The sequence below is a fragment of the Rhinoderma darwinii genome, chromosome 1 (assembly GCF_050947455.1).
Source record: "Rhinoderma darwinii isolate aRhiDar2 chromosome 1, aRhiDar2.hap1, whole genome shotgun sequence".
Classification (NCBI taxonomy): domain Eukaryota; kingdom Metazoa; phylum Chordata; class Amphibia; order Anura; family Rhinodermatidae; genus Rhinoderma; species Rhinoderma darwinii.
In genome coordinates this window covers 450,483,600-450,496,414 of record NC_134687.1, presented here as the reverse complement: position 1 = coordinate 450,496,414, position 12,815 = coordinate 450,483,600, and the positions used below count along the sequence as shown (strand labels likewise).

At 43.8% G+C, this 12,815-nt stretch overlaps 1 protein-coding gene across 1 annotated transcript in view; it reads left to right on the top strand.

The window, feature by feature from the left end:
• Nucleotides 1–10,332, top strand: part of LOC142743395 (solute carrier family 2, facilitated glucose transporter member 11-like) — a 63,491-nt gene extending 53,159 nt beyond the window's left edge. Inside the window, exons 9-12 of the mRNA XM_075854141.1 lie at nucleotides 8,261–8,362; nucleotides 8,788–8,863; nucleotides 9,014–9,141; nucleotides 10,132–10,332. Coding sequence (XP_075710256.1) covers nucleotides 8,261–8,362; nucleotides 8,788–8,863; nucleotides 9,014–9,141; nucleotides 10,132–10,332 — 507 coding nt within the window. The remainder of the gene's footprint in view (nucleotides 1–8,260; nucleotides 8,363–8,787; nucleotides 8,864–9,013; nucleotides 9,142–10,131) is intronic.
• The last annotated feature ends 2,483 nt before the right edge of the window (nucleotides 10,333–12,815 follow it).

The window sequence follows — 12,815 nt, the reverse complement described above, 5'->3', positions numbered from 1 at the left end:
GAGAGGACTAATCAGTCTCTAGAACAATATTTAAGGTGTTTTATCTCTGACTGTCAATATGATTGGGTCTCATTCATTCCCCTCGCCGAATTTTCCCTTAATAACCGGGTCAGTAACTCGTCAGGGGTCTCCCCATTTTTCTGTAATTTTGGGTTTAATCCACGGTTCTCCTCCGTTTCACCTGGTAGTTCCATAAATCCCGAGGTAGATGTCATTCATCAGGAACTGTGCACAGTCTGGGCCCAGGTTCAGAAGAACCTAGACGCGTCCCAGAGCATACAAAAGACTCAGGCAGATAGAAGACGTTCTGCTAACCCCTTGTTTGTGGTCGGGGATCTGGTGTGGCTATCTTCTAAAAATTTGCGCCTTAAAGTCCCGTCCAAAAAATTTGCTTCCTGATATATAGGGCCGTACAAGGTCATTGAAGTCCTTAACCCTGTCTCCTTCCAACTGGAGTTACCCCCATCTTTTCGAGTACACAACGTGTTTCATGCCTCCCTCCTTAAACGCTGCTCCCCGTCCTTGGCTCCCTCAAGGAAACCTCCGGTTCCTGTTCTCACCCCTGAAGGGGAGAATTCAAGGTGGCCAAGATTGTGGACAGCAGGATGGTCCAAGGCTCCCTCCAGTACCTGGACCATTGGAGAGGATACAGGCCTGAGGAGAGGACTTGGGTACCTGCCCGGGATGTTCACGCTGGGGTATTGCTCAGGAGGTTCCATCTTCGCTTCCCCAATAAGCCAGGTCCACCTAGAAAGGGTCCAGTGGCCCCTATTAAAAGGGGGGGTACTGTAAAGGATCTGCCAGACACAGCTTCTGTGTCGACGCCCGTGGGTCATGAGTCTGCACCTGCTCCTAAGTCTGAGAGAGTGACACGATCTTCTACCAGTCAGGCTGGGAGGCTTAGGAGTGGGAGAGCCTATCACAGCCTGGCAAGACGGAGTTAGCTCCCGCCCTCTGTCTATTTATATCTGCATTTCCTGCTCCTCCTCTGCCTGTGATTCTGTCTGTGTCCTGGCTCTGCTGCTGCTGCTTGAACATTTTGTCCTCTGCTTCAATTTGACCCTGGCTTTACTGATAATTCTCCTGCTCTGCGTTTGGTACCTCGTATACTCCTGGTTTGACTCGGCTCGTTCACTACTCTCCTGCTCTGCGTTTCGTACCTCGTACACTCCTGGTTTGACTCGGCTCGTTCACTACTCTCATTGCTCACGGTGCTGCCGTGGGCAACTGCCCCATTTCCCTAACTTCTGTGTACCCTTGTCTGTTTGTCTGTCGTGCACTTATTGAGCGTAGGGACCGTCGCCCAGTTGTACACCGTCGCCTAGGATGGGCCGTTGCAAGTAGGCAGGGACTGAGTGGCGGGTAGATTAGGGCTCACCTGTCTGTCTCCCTACCCCGTCATTACAGTAATGCCTTCAGGGAGGCAGGTTGGACCCATTCAGCCACAGCCTGAACCTTGGCAGGAGTGAGAATTTGACCCAAAAATGGTATCTCTTGCACCCCAAACACACATTTCTCGGTTTTAGCAAACAGTTTGTTTTCCCGAAGTGCATGGAGCACCTTCCTGACATGCTCAATGTGGGAGGACCAGTCCTTGGAAAACACCAGTATGTCATCAAGGTACACTACAAGAAATACCCCCAGGTAGTCTCTTAAAATCTCATTTATGAAATTCTGGAAGATCGCGGGAGCATTACACAACCCAAAGGGCATGACAAGGTATTCAAAATGACCTTCGGGCATGTTAAACGCAGTCTTCCACTCATCCCCCTCTTTGATGCGGATAAGGTTATAAGCCCGCCATAGATCAAACTTAGAGAACCATTGGGCCCCGTGAACCTGATTGAAGAGATCAGGAATCAAAGGACGGGGATACTGGTTCCTTACCGTGACCTTATTCAAGTTTCGGTAATCGATGCACGGCCTAAGACCACCATCCTTCTTCCCTATGAAGAAGAAGCCAGTACCTACCGGAGAAGTAGAGGGGCGAATGTAACCCCTGGCCAGGCATTCCTGGATATACTCTCTCATGGCTTCACGTTCGAGACAAGAGAGATTAAATATCCTACCATTAGGGAGCTTAGCTCCTGGTACCAAATCGATTGCGCAATCGTACTCTCTATGAGGAGGTAACACTTCGGAGGCCTTTTTAGAAAAAACATCAGCGAAGTCCTGAATAAACTCAGGTAGAGTGTTCACCTCCTCAGGGAGAGAAATAAAATTAACAGAAAAACATGACGTCATGCATTCATTACCCCATTTGGTTAGATCCCCAGTATTCCAGTTAAACGTGGGATTATGCATCTGCAACCAGGGTAGGCCTAAAACCAAATCGGACGATAATCCCTGCATCACCAGTACAGAGCACTGCTCCAAATGCATGGAGCCAACAAGGAGTTCAAAAACAGGGGTATGCTGTGTAAAATAACCATTAGCAAGAGGAGTGGAGTCGATACCCACTACCGGGACAGGTTTAGGCAATTCAATCAAAGGCATAGCTAGAGACATAGCAAATTCCACAGACATAATATTAGCAGAAGACCCTGAATCCACGAAGGCATTGCCGGTAGCAGACCTACCACCAAAAGAGACCTGAAAGGGAAGCAAGATCTTATTAGGTTTCATATTTACGGGAAATACATGTGCGCCCCTAGCAACCTCCCCGATGGTCACTTAGGCGCGGAAGTTTTCTGGCTGCTTATTCTTATGCCTAGGGCAGTTGTTCACTTGATGCTTGTCATCCCCACAGTAGAAGCAGAGACCATTCTTCCTGTGGAACTCTCTACGTTGTTGGGGAGACACGGAGGCCCCGAGTTGCATAGGTTCATCCGAGTTTTCCGTGGAAGAACGAAGCAATGGCACCTCGGGAGCCATCATGGGGGAGCCAGAGGAGAAGGCACAAAAACGTTCAAGTCGTCATTCCCTGAGACGTTAGTCAAGACGTACCGCTAAAGCCATTACCAGATCTAGAGAGTCAGAAGAGGGATAGCTAACTAACAGGTCCTTCAGGGCGTTCGACAGACCCAATCTAAACTGGCACCTCAAGGCAGGGTCATTCCACCGAGAAGCTACACACCACTTCCTAAAGTCCGAACAGTACTCCTCAACGGGTCTCTTACCCTGACGTAAGGTCACCAGCTGACTTTTGGCAAATGCATTTTTGTCAGTCTCGTCATATATGAGCCCGAGAGCAGAAGAAAAAGGTCAACAGAGGAAAGCTCAGGGGCGTCAGGAGCCAAGGAGAAGGCCTATTCTTGGGGCCCGTCCTGGAGCCGGGACATAATTATACCCACTCGCTGGCTCTCAGAACCTGAGGAGTGGGGCTTAAGACGTAAATAGAGCCTACAACTCTCCCGAAAGGAGAAAAAAGTCTTCTGGTCCCCTGATAACCAGTCAGGCAACTTGAGGTGGGGTTCCAGAGGTGAGGTGGGGGGCACTACCAGGGTAGCATCATGCAGGTTGCCCCTCTGAGTCAGGGCTTGAACCTGTAGGGAGAGGCCCTGCATTTGCTGAGCCAGGGTCTCAAGGGGGTCCATAGTTGTGTCAGGGACCAGGGTAGAAAATGTATATACGCCTGTGATTATGTGAAGACGGGGTAGGGAGACAGACAGGTGAGCCCTAATCTACCCGCCACTCAGTCCCTGCCTACTTGCAACGGCCCGTCCTAGGCGACGGCGTACAACTGGGCGACGGTCCCTACTCTCACTATGTGCACGACAGACAGACAGACAAGGGTACAAAGAAGCTAAGGGAAAAGGGGCAGATGCCCACGGCAACACCGTGAGCTACAAGAGTAGTGAATGAGCCGAGTAAAACCAGGAGTGCACGAGGTACCAAACGCAGAGCAAGAGAGTAGTTAGCAAAGCCAGGGTCAATATGAAGCAGAGGACAAATAGTACAAGCAGCAGCAGCAGCAGCAGCAGCAGCAGCAGAGCCAGGAAACAAGCAGAATCACAGGCAAAGGAGAAGCAGGAAATGAAGGTATAAATAAACAGAGGGCGGGAGCTAGAACCGTCTGGCCAGGCTGTGATAGGCTCTCCCACTCCTCAGCCTCCCAGCCTGAGTGGTAGAAGAAGGAGTCACTCTATCAGACTTAGGAGCAGGTGCAGACTGACTAACCACGGGCGTCGACACAGAAGCTGTGTCTGGCAGATCCTTTACACCAGGTTTGACCGTTTGTATAAACGGAGACCCCTATTAGACAGTTTCAGTTTTCGGTTTTCCCAAGCATACACCACCGAGACATGTATTTCTATTGATGAGTCCTTGGTACATTTTAAAGGGAGGCTTCAATTCCACCAGTACCTGCCGGGTAAGACACCAGTGCTTAGCCCCCAGAATGCCCCCCACTTACTGGGAGTTAATGCAAAAATTGTGTGGGATTTGGTGCACCCACTGCTGGACCAGAGTTACCACCTCTACCTGGATCATTTTTATTCCAGCGTCCCACTCTTCAACTGCTTCCAGAAGTCCTGCGGCATGCGGCACTGCTAGAAGAAATCTGAGAGGCCTCCCTAAGACTGATTGGGCAAACACTCAGAAGGGGTGAGAGCAGGGCAGAATCCAGCAGCAACATATTGTGTGTCAAGTACAAGACAAGAGAGATGCCACACCAGTACCCATGTACCTGTAAGAGGTACCAGTACAGAGACCCCCAAATCAGACTGCATCCTGGACTACAATAGGTACATGGGAGGGGTGGACTTGTCAGATCAAGTCCTGAAGCCCTACAGCGCCATGCGGTGTGGTATAAGAAGCTGGCCCTGCACATCATACAGATGGCATTGTACAATGTGTACGTGCTACGTCGATGTACAGGCCAGACGGGAACTTTCCTGGAATTTCAAGAGGTGGTTATCAAGAAACTAATATTTAGGGACCAAGAAGGGGGGGCACCCAGTACTTCTGGAAGCGGGGCCACACGCATCGTACCAGGGCAACACTTTCCAGGAGAAGTTCCCCAAACTGGCAAGAAAGAAAAAAATCTAAAGAGGTACAAAGTCTGCTATAAGTGGGGGATAAGGGAGGACACAATATATCAATGTGACATGTGTCCCGAAAAACTAAGGCTCCGTATGAAAGAGTGCTTCAAAATGTATCATATATCCCTTGATTTTTAATCTACCCCAGTTTTACTTACCCTGATGCACTCCGCACAGCTTATCCCCCTCATCTTTCCCTTCTGTGCCCTGCTGCGTGCCCAGGCAGCTGATAACAGCCACATTGAGGGTATTGCCATACCTGTGAGAACCCACATTACAGTTTATGGGGTGTATGTCTCCGGTCAAAATGTTCACTACACCTCTAGATGAATGCCTTAAGAGGTGTAGTTTTTAAAATGGGGCCACTTCTTGGGGGTTTCAACTGTACTGCTACCTCAGGGGCTTCTGCATACATGACTTCGCACCAGAAAATCCCCAGTAGGCCAAATGGTGGTCCTTTCCTTCTGAGCGCTCCCATGGGCCCAAACGTCAGTTTATCACCACAAATTGGGCATAAAATAGGGTATTTTATTTCTTGTGAAAATAAGACATTTTTAGCCAAAACTACATATTATTGGAAAAAAATAATTTTGTTTGAATTCCCAGCCCAATTCAAATAAGTTATGTGAAAAAACGATGGGGTCAAAATGGTCACAACACCAATAAATGAATTCCTTGAGGGGTGAAGTTTTCAAAATGGGGTCACTTCTGGTGGATTTTCATTGCTTTGATACCTCTGGGGCTCTGCAAATGTGACATGGCACCCGACAACCAATCCAGCAAAATCTGGACTCCAAAGAACAAATAGTGCTCCTTTAATTCTGAGCCCTCCCATGGGCCCAAACAGCCGTTTATCACCACAAATGGGGTATTGCTGCACTCAGGACAAATTGGGCAACAAAATGGGGTATTTTTTTTTCTTGTGAAAATAAGAAATTTTGATCAAAAATGACATCTTATTGGAAAAAATGTCATTTTTTAAATTTCCCAGCCCAATTCAACTACGTGCTGTGTAAAAACTGTGGGGTCAAAATGGTAACAACAACCATAAATGAATTCCTTGAAGGGTGTAGTTTCCGAAATGGGGTCACTTTTGGGGGATTCCTATTGTTTTGGCACCTCAACACCTCTTCAAACCTGGCATGCTACCTAAAATATATTGTAATATAAAAGAGGCCACAAAATGCACTAGGTGCTTCTTTGCTTCTGGGGCTTGTGTTTTAGTCCACAAGCACACTAGAGACACATGTGGGACATTTCTAAAAAAACTGCAGAATCTGGACAATACATATTTAGTACTGTTTCTCTGGTAAAACCTTCTGAGTTACAGAAAAAAAATTAATACAATTGAAATTCAACAAGAAAAATTTAATTTGCAAATTTCACCTCTACTTTGCTTTAATTTCTGTGAAATGCCTGAAGGGTTAAATAAACTTTCTAAATGCTGTTTTGAATACTTTGAGGGGTCTAGTTTTCAAAATGGGATGTTTTATGGGGGTTTCTAATACATAGGCCCCTCAAAGCCACATCGGAACTGAACAGGTACCTTAAAAAAAAGGCTTTTGAAATTTTCTTAAAAATATGAGAAATTGCTGTTTATGTTCTAAGCCTTGTAACGTCCAAGAAAAAGAAAAGAATGTTCAAAAAATGATGCCAATCTAAAGTAGACATATGGGAAATGTGAACTAGTAACTATTTTTGGTGGTATAACCGTCTGTTTTACAAGCAGATGCATTTAAATTCTGAAAAATTCTATTTTTTATAAATTTTCTGTACATTTTGCAATTTTTCACCAATAAACACTGAATATATCGTCCAAATTTTACCCCTAACATAAAGCCCAATGTGTCACAAGAAAACAATCTCAGAATCGCTTGGATAGGTTTAAGCATTCCGACGTTGTTACCACATAAAGTGAAATATGTCAGATTTGAAAAATGGGCCCTGAGCCTTAAGGCCAAAACAAGGTTAAACTCCAGCATTTTTCCAGTTTTATGTCAACGCAGCATTCTTTTTCTGCAATAATCACAGCAAAAAAAACACACAACTAACTAGCATGTGGAAATACACTAGTATGTGCACACGACTTATTTTCAGACGTAATGGAGGCTCCATTACGCCTACAAACATCTGCCCATTGCCTGCAATGGGTTTTACGATGTTTTACGATATTCTGTGCAGACGAGGTGTAATTTTACTCGTCGCTGTCAAAAGATGGCGCGTAAAATTACGCCCGCATCAAAGAAGTGCAGGACACTTCTTGGGACGTTTTTGGAGCCGTTTTTCATTGACTCCAATGAAGAACAGTTCCAATTACGTCCGTAAAAGACGCCGGGAAAAACATGCAAAAATGTCTGAAATTCAGGAGCTGTTTTCTCCTGAAAACAGCTCCGTAATTTCAGACGTATTTTGCGCTGTCGTGTGAACATACCCTAATGGGCTGCAGAGGTAGCAGACACACCCGGACCCTGAAGCAGAAGACATCATTAATATAAATGGCACATGGTAGGTGGTGGGCCCTGTTTGAGATTGGTGCCCATGAGCTTCAAGCTACGCCTCTGAGTCTAATCATTAGCATTTTAATCTAGTCTTTCTCTGGTGTAGTAGGAAACACTTCAGTCATTACATAATTTAACATTGATGACTCCTTGAGGATACCAGTCATACTAGGGCTTGGAGTGGAAATGGATGTAAATATGTATTTAAATAAATATCTAAATATGTAACTATTTTAGTTAGGACACACAATGCTGCATTGCCCCAATGTAGTTAACCATGCTTTAAGGGTATGTTCACACGCTTACTAAAAAGCGTCTGAAAATACGGAGCTGTTTTCAAGGGAAAACAGCTCCTGATTTTCAGACTTTTTTAAATTATCTAGCGTTTTTCGCGGTGTTTTTTTACGGCCGTTTTTGGAGCTGTTTTTCTATAGTCAATGTAAAATGGCTCCAAAAATGTCTCAAGAAGTGACATGTACTTCTTTTTCGCGGGCGCCCCGTCGGAACAGAACCCCGTTTTTCCCATTGAAATCAATGGGCAGATGTTTGGAGTCATTCTGCTTCCAATTCTTCGGCCTTTTTTCGGCCGTTTATGGCCCGAGAAACGGCTAGAAAATAGCCCGTGTGAACATACCCTTACAGAAAATACAGGGAATGCTTATAATGTACATTCAGAGAAATGGATGGAGGCTGCAATTAATGAATTAGCAGATTATTTTTCCAAAAAGCGTAAAAAAATAGTCTATTTTTATCTTTATTTTTGGTTTCTTTGTCTATTAGACTCTCCTGATTGACCGCTGTGGAAGAAGGGTTCTATTGTTGGGAGGCTATAGCCTCATGGCTTTGACCCTGGGACTTCTAACTGTGACACTTGCAATGCAGGTAACCACTTGTTTTCTGGATACATTGATAAGATTTCATGTAGCATCTACTTTTATTCACTTATTTGAGGGCCTTCGTGGGTATATGGGGAATATCATGAGTATATAGGGTTCTATTGTTACCTAAGTTTGGTACATTTTATGGCCATAGGAAACTGGCCTTTATGTGAAGCTCCATTGATTCCTCCATCACTTCACCATCGTGTTTGGCAAAAGCTGCCGTTAAATATTACAAGAACGTTCCAAACAAATAGTTCAGTCTAAATAGCTGTAAGCCTAAAGTCTGAGGGAGATCCATCTTTTTTGCTAAAGTTTTTTATTTCTTTAGAATCATGCAAGTTTGTAAGTAAGTAAATCTCTCCAAGTTTAAATGTTCTGTACAGAATAGTGTTGGATGAGACCTCTATGTATTCTTGTATCTCATAGGAAGCATACGTCTGGATGCCATATTGCAGTGTTGGCCTCACCTTTACATTCATTTTTCTGTACGGGGCTGGGCCAGGTGAGTGCAGGTTTCTTGAATTCACATGAAATTTGGAATACTTTGATGCATGCTTGCCATGTAAGATTACTTTTGCTATTTCGGTAATAATTGCATGTATCACATGCTTACGGTATTTTGGTTTGTAACAGTGGCTCTTATCATCTACAGCTGGTGCTACAATATCTTTGTGTGTTGAAATCTTTGCACAGGCCCCTCGTATTCCAGCCTTTGTCATCTCAGGAGTTTTCAGCTGGGTAGGACTCTATATTCTGGGGATGATTTTCCCATATATTGTGGTAAGTTGGACCCTATAATACCAAGCTCTCATTTCTGGTTAATATTTACACGTAATAAATATAAATTGATAACAATCTTTGGGCTTGAATTGGTGTATTGTCATGTTTTGAAAGGCACCAGTAGTGTGCCACATGGGCAAAAAAGTGCATTGCAAAATTATTTGTGTCTTACCGTGAATTACCACGGTTTTTCGATAAAGGATTTAATTTGTAGTTACCATGTGGACAAAAACCCCATCAAAAACTGCAATAATTTGTGGTAAGAAACGCATATGTATTTATCACGTTTTTGGTCATGCAGCACACTTCCGGTGCCAGTGGGCATGTGAGAATGCACCTTCAGAAGTTAAGGACCTTGTTGTACATTAGTTTTTGATAGGACTATTAGCAATGCAGCTCAGGCCTACTGCTCCCTTACCTAACCTCCAGTTTTAACAGCGTATCCTGAGTCAGTTAATATAGATTTATAAATAGTTAACAGATATAATGCAATGAAACACAACATAAGATAAGGTCTCCCTAAAGTGATGCAATGAACTGTGCTCAAAATGTGAGACTAGTATATAAAAAGTTGAGCATGTTGCCAAAACTTTTCTGTATTGTTGTGTATCAATGTTGAGTCCTCTGCAGAACGGAGACAAATGGAAACCATTAGCTTTACCACTGAAATCAATGGTAATGCTAACGGAAAGCTATGGTTTCCGTTTGCCTTTCCGTTGATGTGTTCAACTGACGGAAAAGTCTGACGCAACCCATCAACAGAACCTAACGCTGATGTGAACAGGCCCTAACTTAAAATTAAAATAAGCAAAGTCAAGTATTTACAAAGTTATTTAACATTTTTTCTAGAATTTTAACGATAAAATATTCCTGGAAGTAGGAAAATGTGCTGATCTCGAATAATTAAACAATGATAACTTATATCTCTCTGACCACTATCTGCTGATTATTCTAATGCTCTCCATATTTTCTTGGGTTTATATCTTCTAGGAGACTCTACAGCATTTCTGCTTCCTTCTCTTCCTTTTGGTTATCATTACTTCAGGAACAGTAATATATTTTTTCATTCCTGAAACTAAGGGGAAAAGCATAGCAGAAATCTCTCAGGAATTTAACAAGCTGAACTTCAGGAAAATACAGATGGAAGCAAAAACGGCAACCCACGAGGGAGTACTGTGCAGTAGATTATAAGCACTGAGATACAAGAAGAAAACAGCCAGTAGATGGCCTGGGCATCAGACAAAATGCTAATAGAGGGATACGAGATTGACTGGATAGAATATAAAGCAGGGGATACAAATGATCTGAGTTGAAAATAAAGGACAGACTGTAGAGAGTTGGGATAGCTTTAGGCGAACAGCATCAATTGTCGTCCCATTCATCTTGTAAGCGCAAAGTTAGAAAGATGCAGGTATACACAATTGTAATATATCTAAACACTATAATGTACAGCAAGTCATGAACTTCAGGCTATTTATGAACAATTGTTTGAATTAATGTTTTGCTTTGTGACAAAGAGATTTGTAGTCTTATATAGTATTGTATATATAATTTATCATCGTCTACTTGTAATCTTGGACAGAATATAATATACCATAGTATCATATTATATAAGGCTACTCATCAGCAGGGGCATAGCTATAAGGGGTGAAGAGGAAGCAGTTGCCCCCAGACCCTGGTGTCTGAGGGAGCCCAAAGACCCCTTTGCGACATAAGTGGACACCAGTATTATAAATTTGCACATAGTAGGTGGGGGCCCTGTTACACATTTTGCGCTGGAGCCGTATACGACCTATAAATGACACCTTACGTATGCCACGCGTTGAGAATCGGGTCTTGGCAATTCACTGTTGGATGAAGTGTGGGCCCAAATTTTGTCCTCTACCTCCCGGGGTCTAATGAATACCCTAATGCTTGAGACTAATTGAAAGGTTCTCATGCATTGATATCAAACGCCCGCTAGAATTGCAATGCCAGTTCCCAACTACCCTCCCGCTTCCTTTAGAGGATGCCTGGCTTCAGATGACGTTCTCCAAATTTGGTGGCATTGTCCTAAAGTTCATACACTTGGGATAAGGGTATTTTCATTTATTTTCTCCCTTACAACGTCATAATTTTGTTAAAAATCCCTGAAAAACCTTATTTAACGTATCCCGGGTATCCACAGACATGCTAAAACCCTTATCTCCTTTACATTCTTGGCCACCAAACAAACCATTGCCTATGCCTGGAAAAAGCCAGGGCTGAAATTCTCTGATGTCAAGAGACGCCTGCCATGGTATATGGTTAACGAGAAACTGCCCTATTAAACGATACGGTGGAGAGGTTTAAGCGTGTCTGTGATCCTTGGGTGGTGTATAGCAGTCCCACTATCTGCTACCCCTCCCATCTACCTCTCAGACAGAAGTTCTGGTATGGTACAAAACCATAAGTAAGACGCTGGGTGAGAAGGAGACAACTGTTGGTGCAATAGTAAGAAAATGGAAGACATACAAAATGACTGTAAATCGACATCGATCTGGGGCTTCATGCAAAATCTCACCTCGTGGGGTATCCTTGATCCTGAGGAAGGTGAGAGCTCAGCCAAAAACTACACGGGGGGAACTTGTTAATGATCTCAAGGCAGCTGGGACCACAGTCACCAAGAAAACCATTGGTAACACATTACGCCGTAATGGATTAAAATCCTGCAGTGCCCGCAAGGTCACCCAGCTCAAGAAGGCACATGTACAGGCCCGTCTGAAGTTTGCAAATGAACATCTGGATGATTCTGAGAGTGATTGGGAGAAGGTGCTGTGGTCAGATGAGACTAAAATTGAGCTCTTTGGCATTAACTCAACTCGCCGTGTTTGGAGGAAGAGAAATGCTGCCTATGACCCAAAGAACACCGTCCCCACTGTCAAGCATGGAGGTGGAGACATTATGTTTTGGGGGTGTTTCTCTGCTAAGGGCACAGGACTACTTCACCGCATCAATGGGAGAATGGATGAAGCCATGTACCGTCAAATCCTGAGTGACAACCTCCTTCCTTCCACCAGGACATTAAAAATGGCTCGTGGCTGGGTCTTCCAGCACGACAATGACCCGAAACATACAGCCAAGGCAACAAAGGAGTGGCTCAAAAAGAAGCACATTAAGGTCATGGAGTGGCCTAGCCAGTCTCCAGACCTTAATCCCATCGAAACCTTATGGAGGGAGCTGAAGATCCGAGTTGCCAAGCGACAACCTCGAAAGCTTAATGATTTACAGATTATCTGCAAAGAGGAGTGGGCCAAAATTCCATCTAACATGTGTGCAAACCTCATCATCAACTACAAAAAAACGTCTGACTGCTGTGCTTGCCAACAAGGGTTTTGCCCCCAAGTATTAAGTCTTGTTTGCCAAAGGGATCAAATACTTATTTCTCTGTGCACAATGCAAATAAATATATATAATTTTGACAATGTGATTTTCTGTTTTTTTTAAAATATATAATCTATCTCTCACTGGTAAAATTAACCTAGCCTAAAAATTCTAGACTGTTCATGTCTTTGACAGTGGGCAAACTTACAAAGGGATAAAATACTTATTTCCTTCACTGTATATATAATAGTATTTCTCTAAATACTGTCATGCAGTTACCAAATAATACCAGTATATAAGGACCAAATAATACGTCCACACCATGATCACAT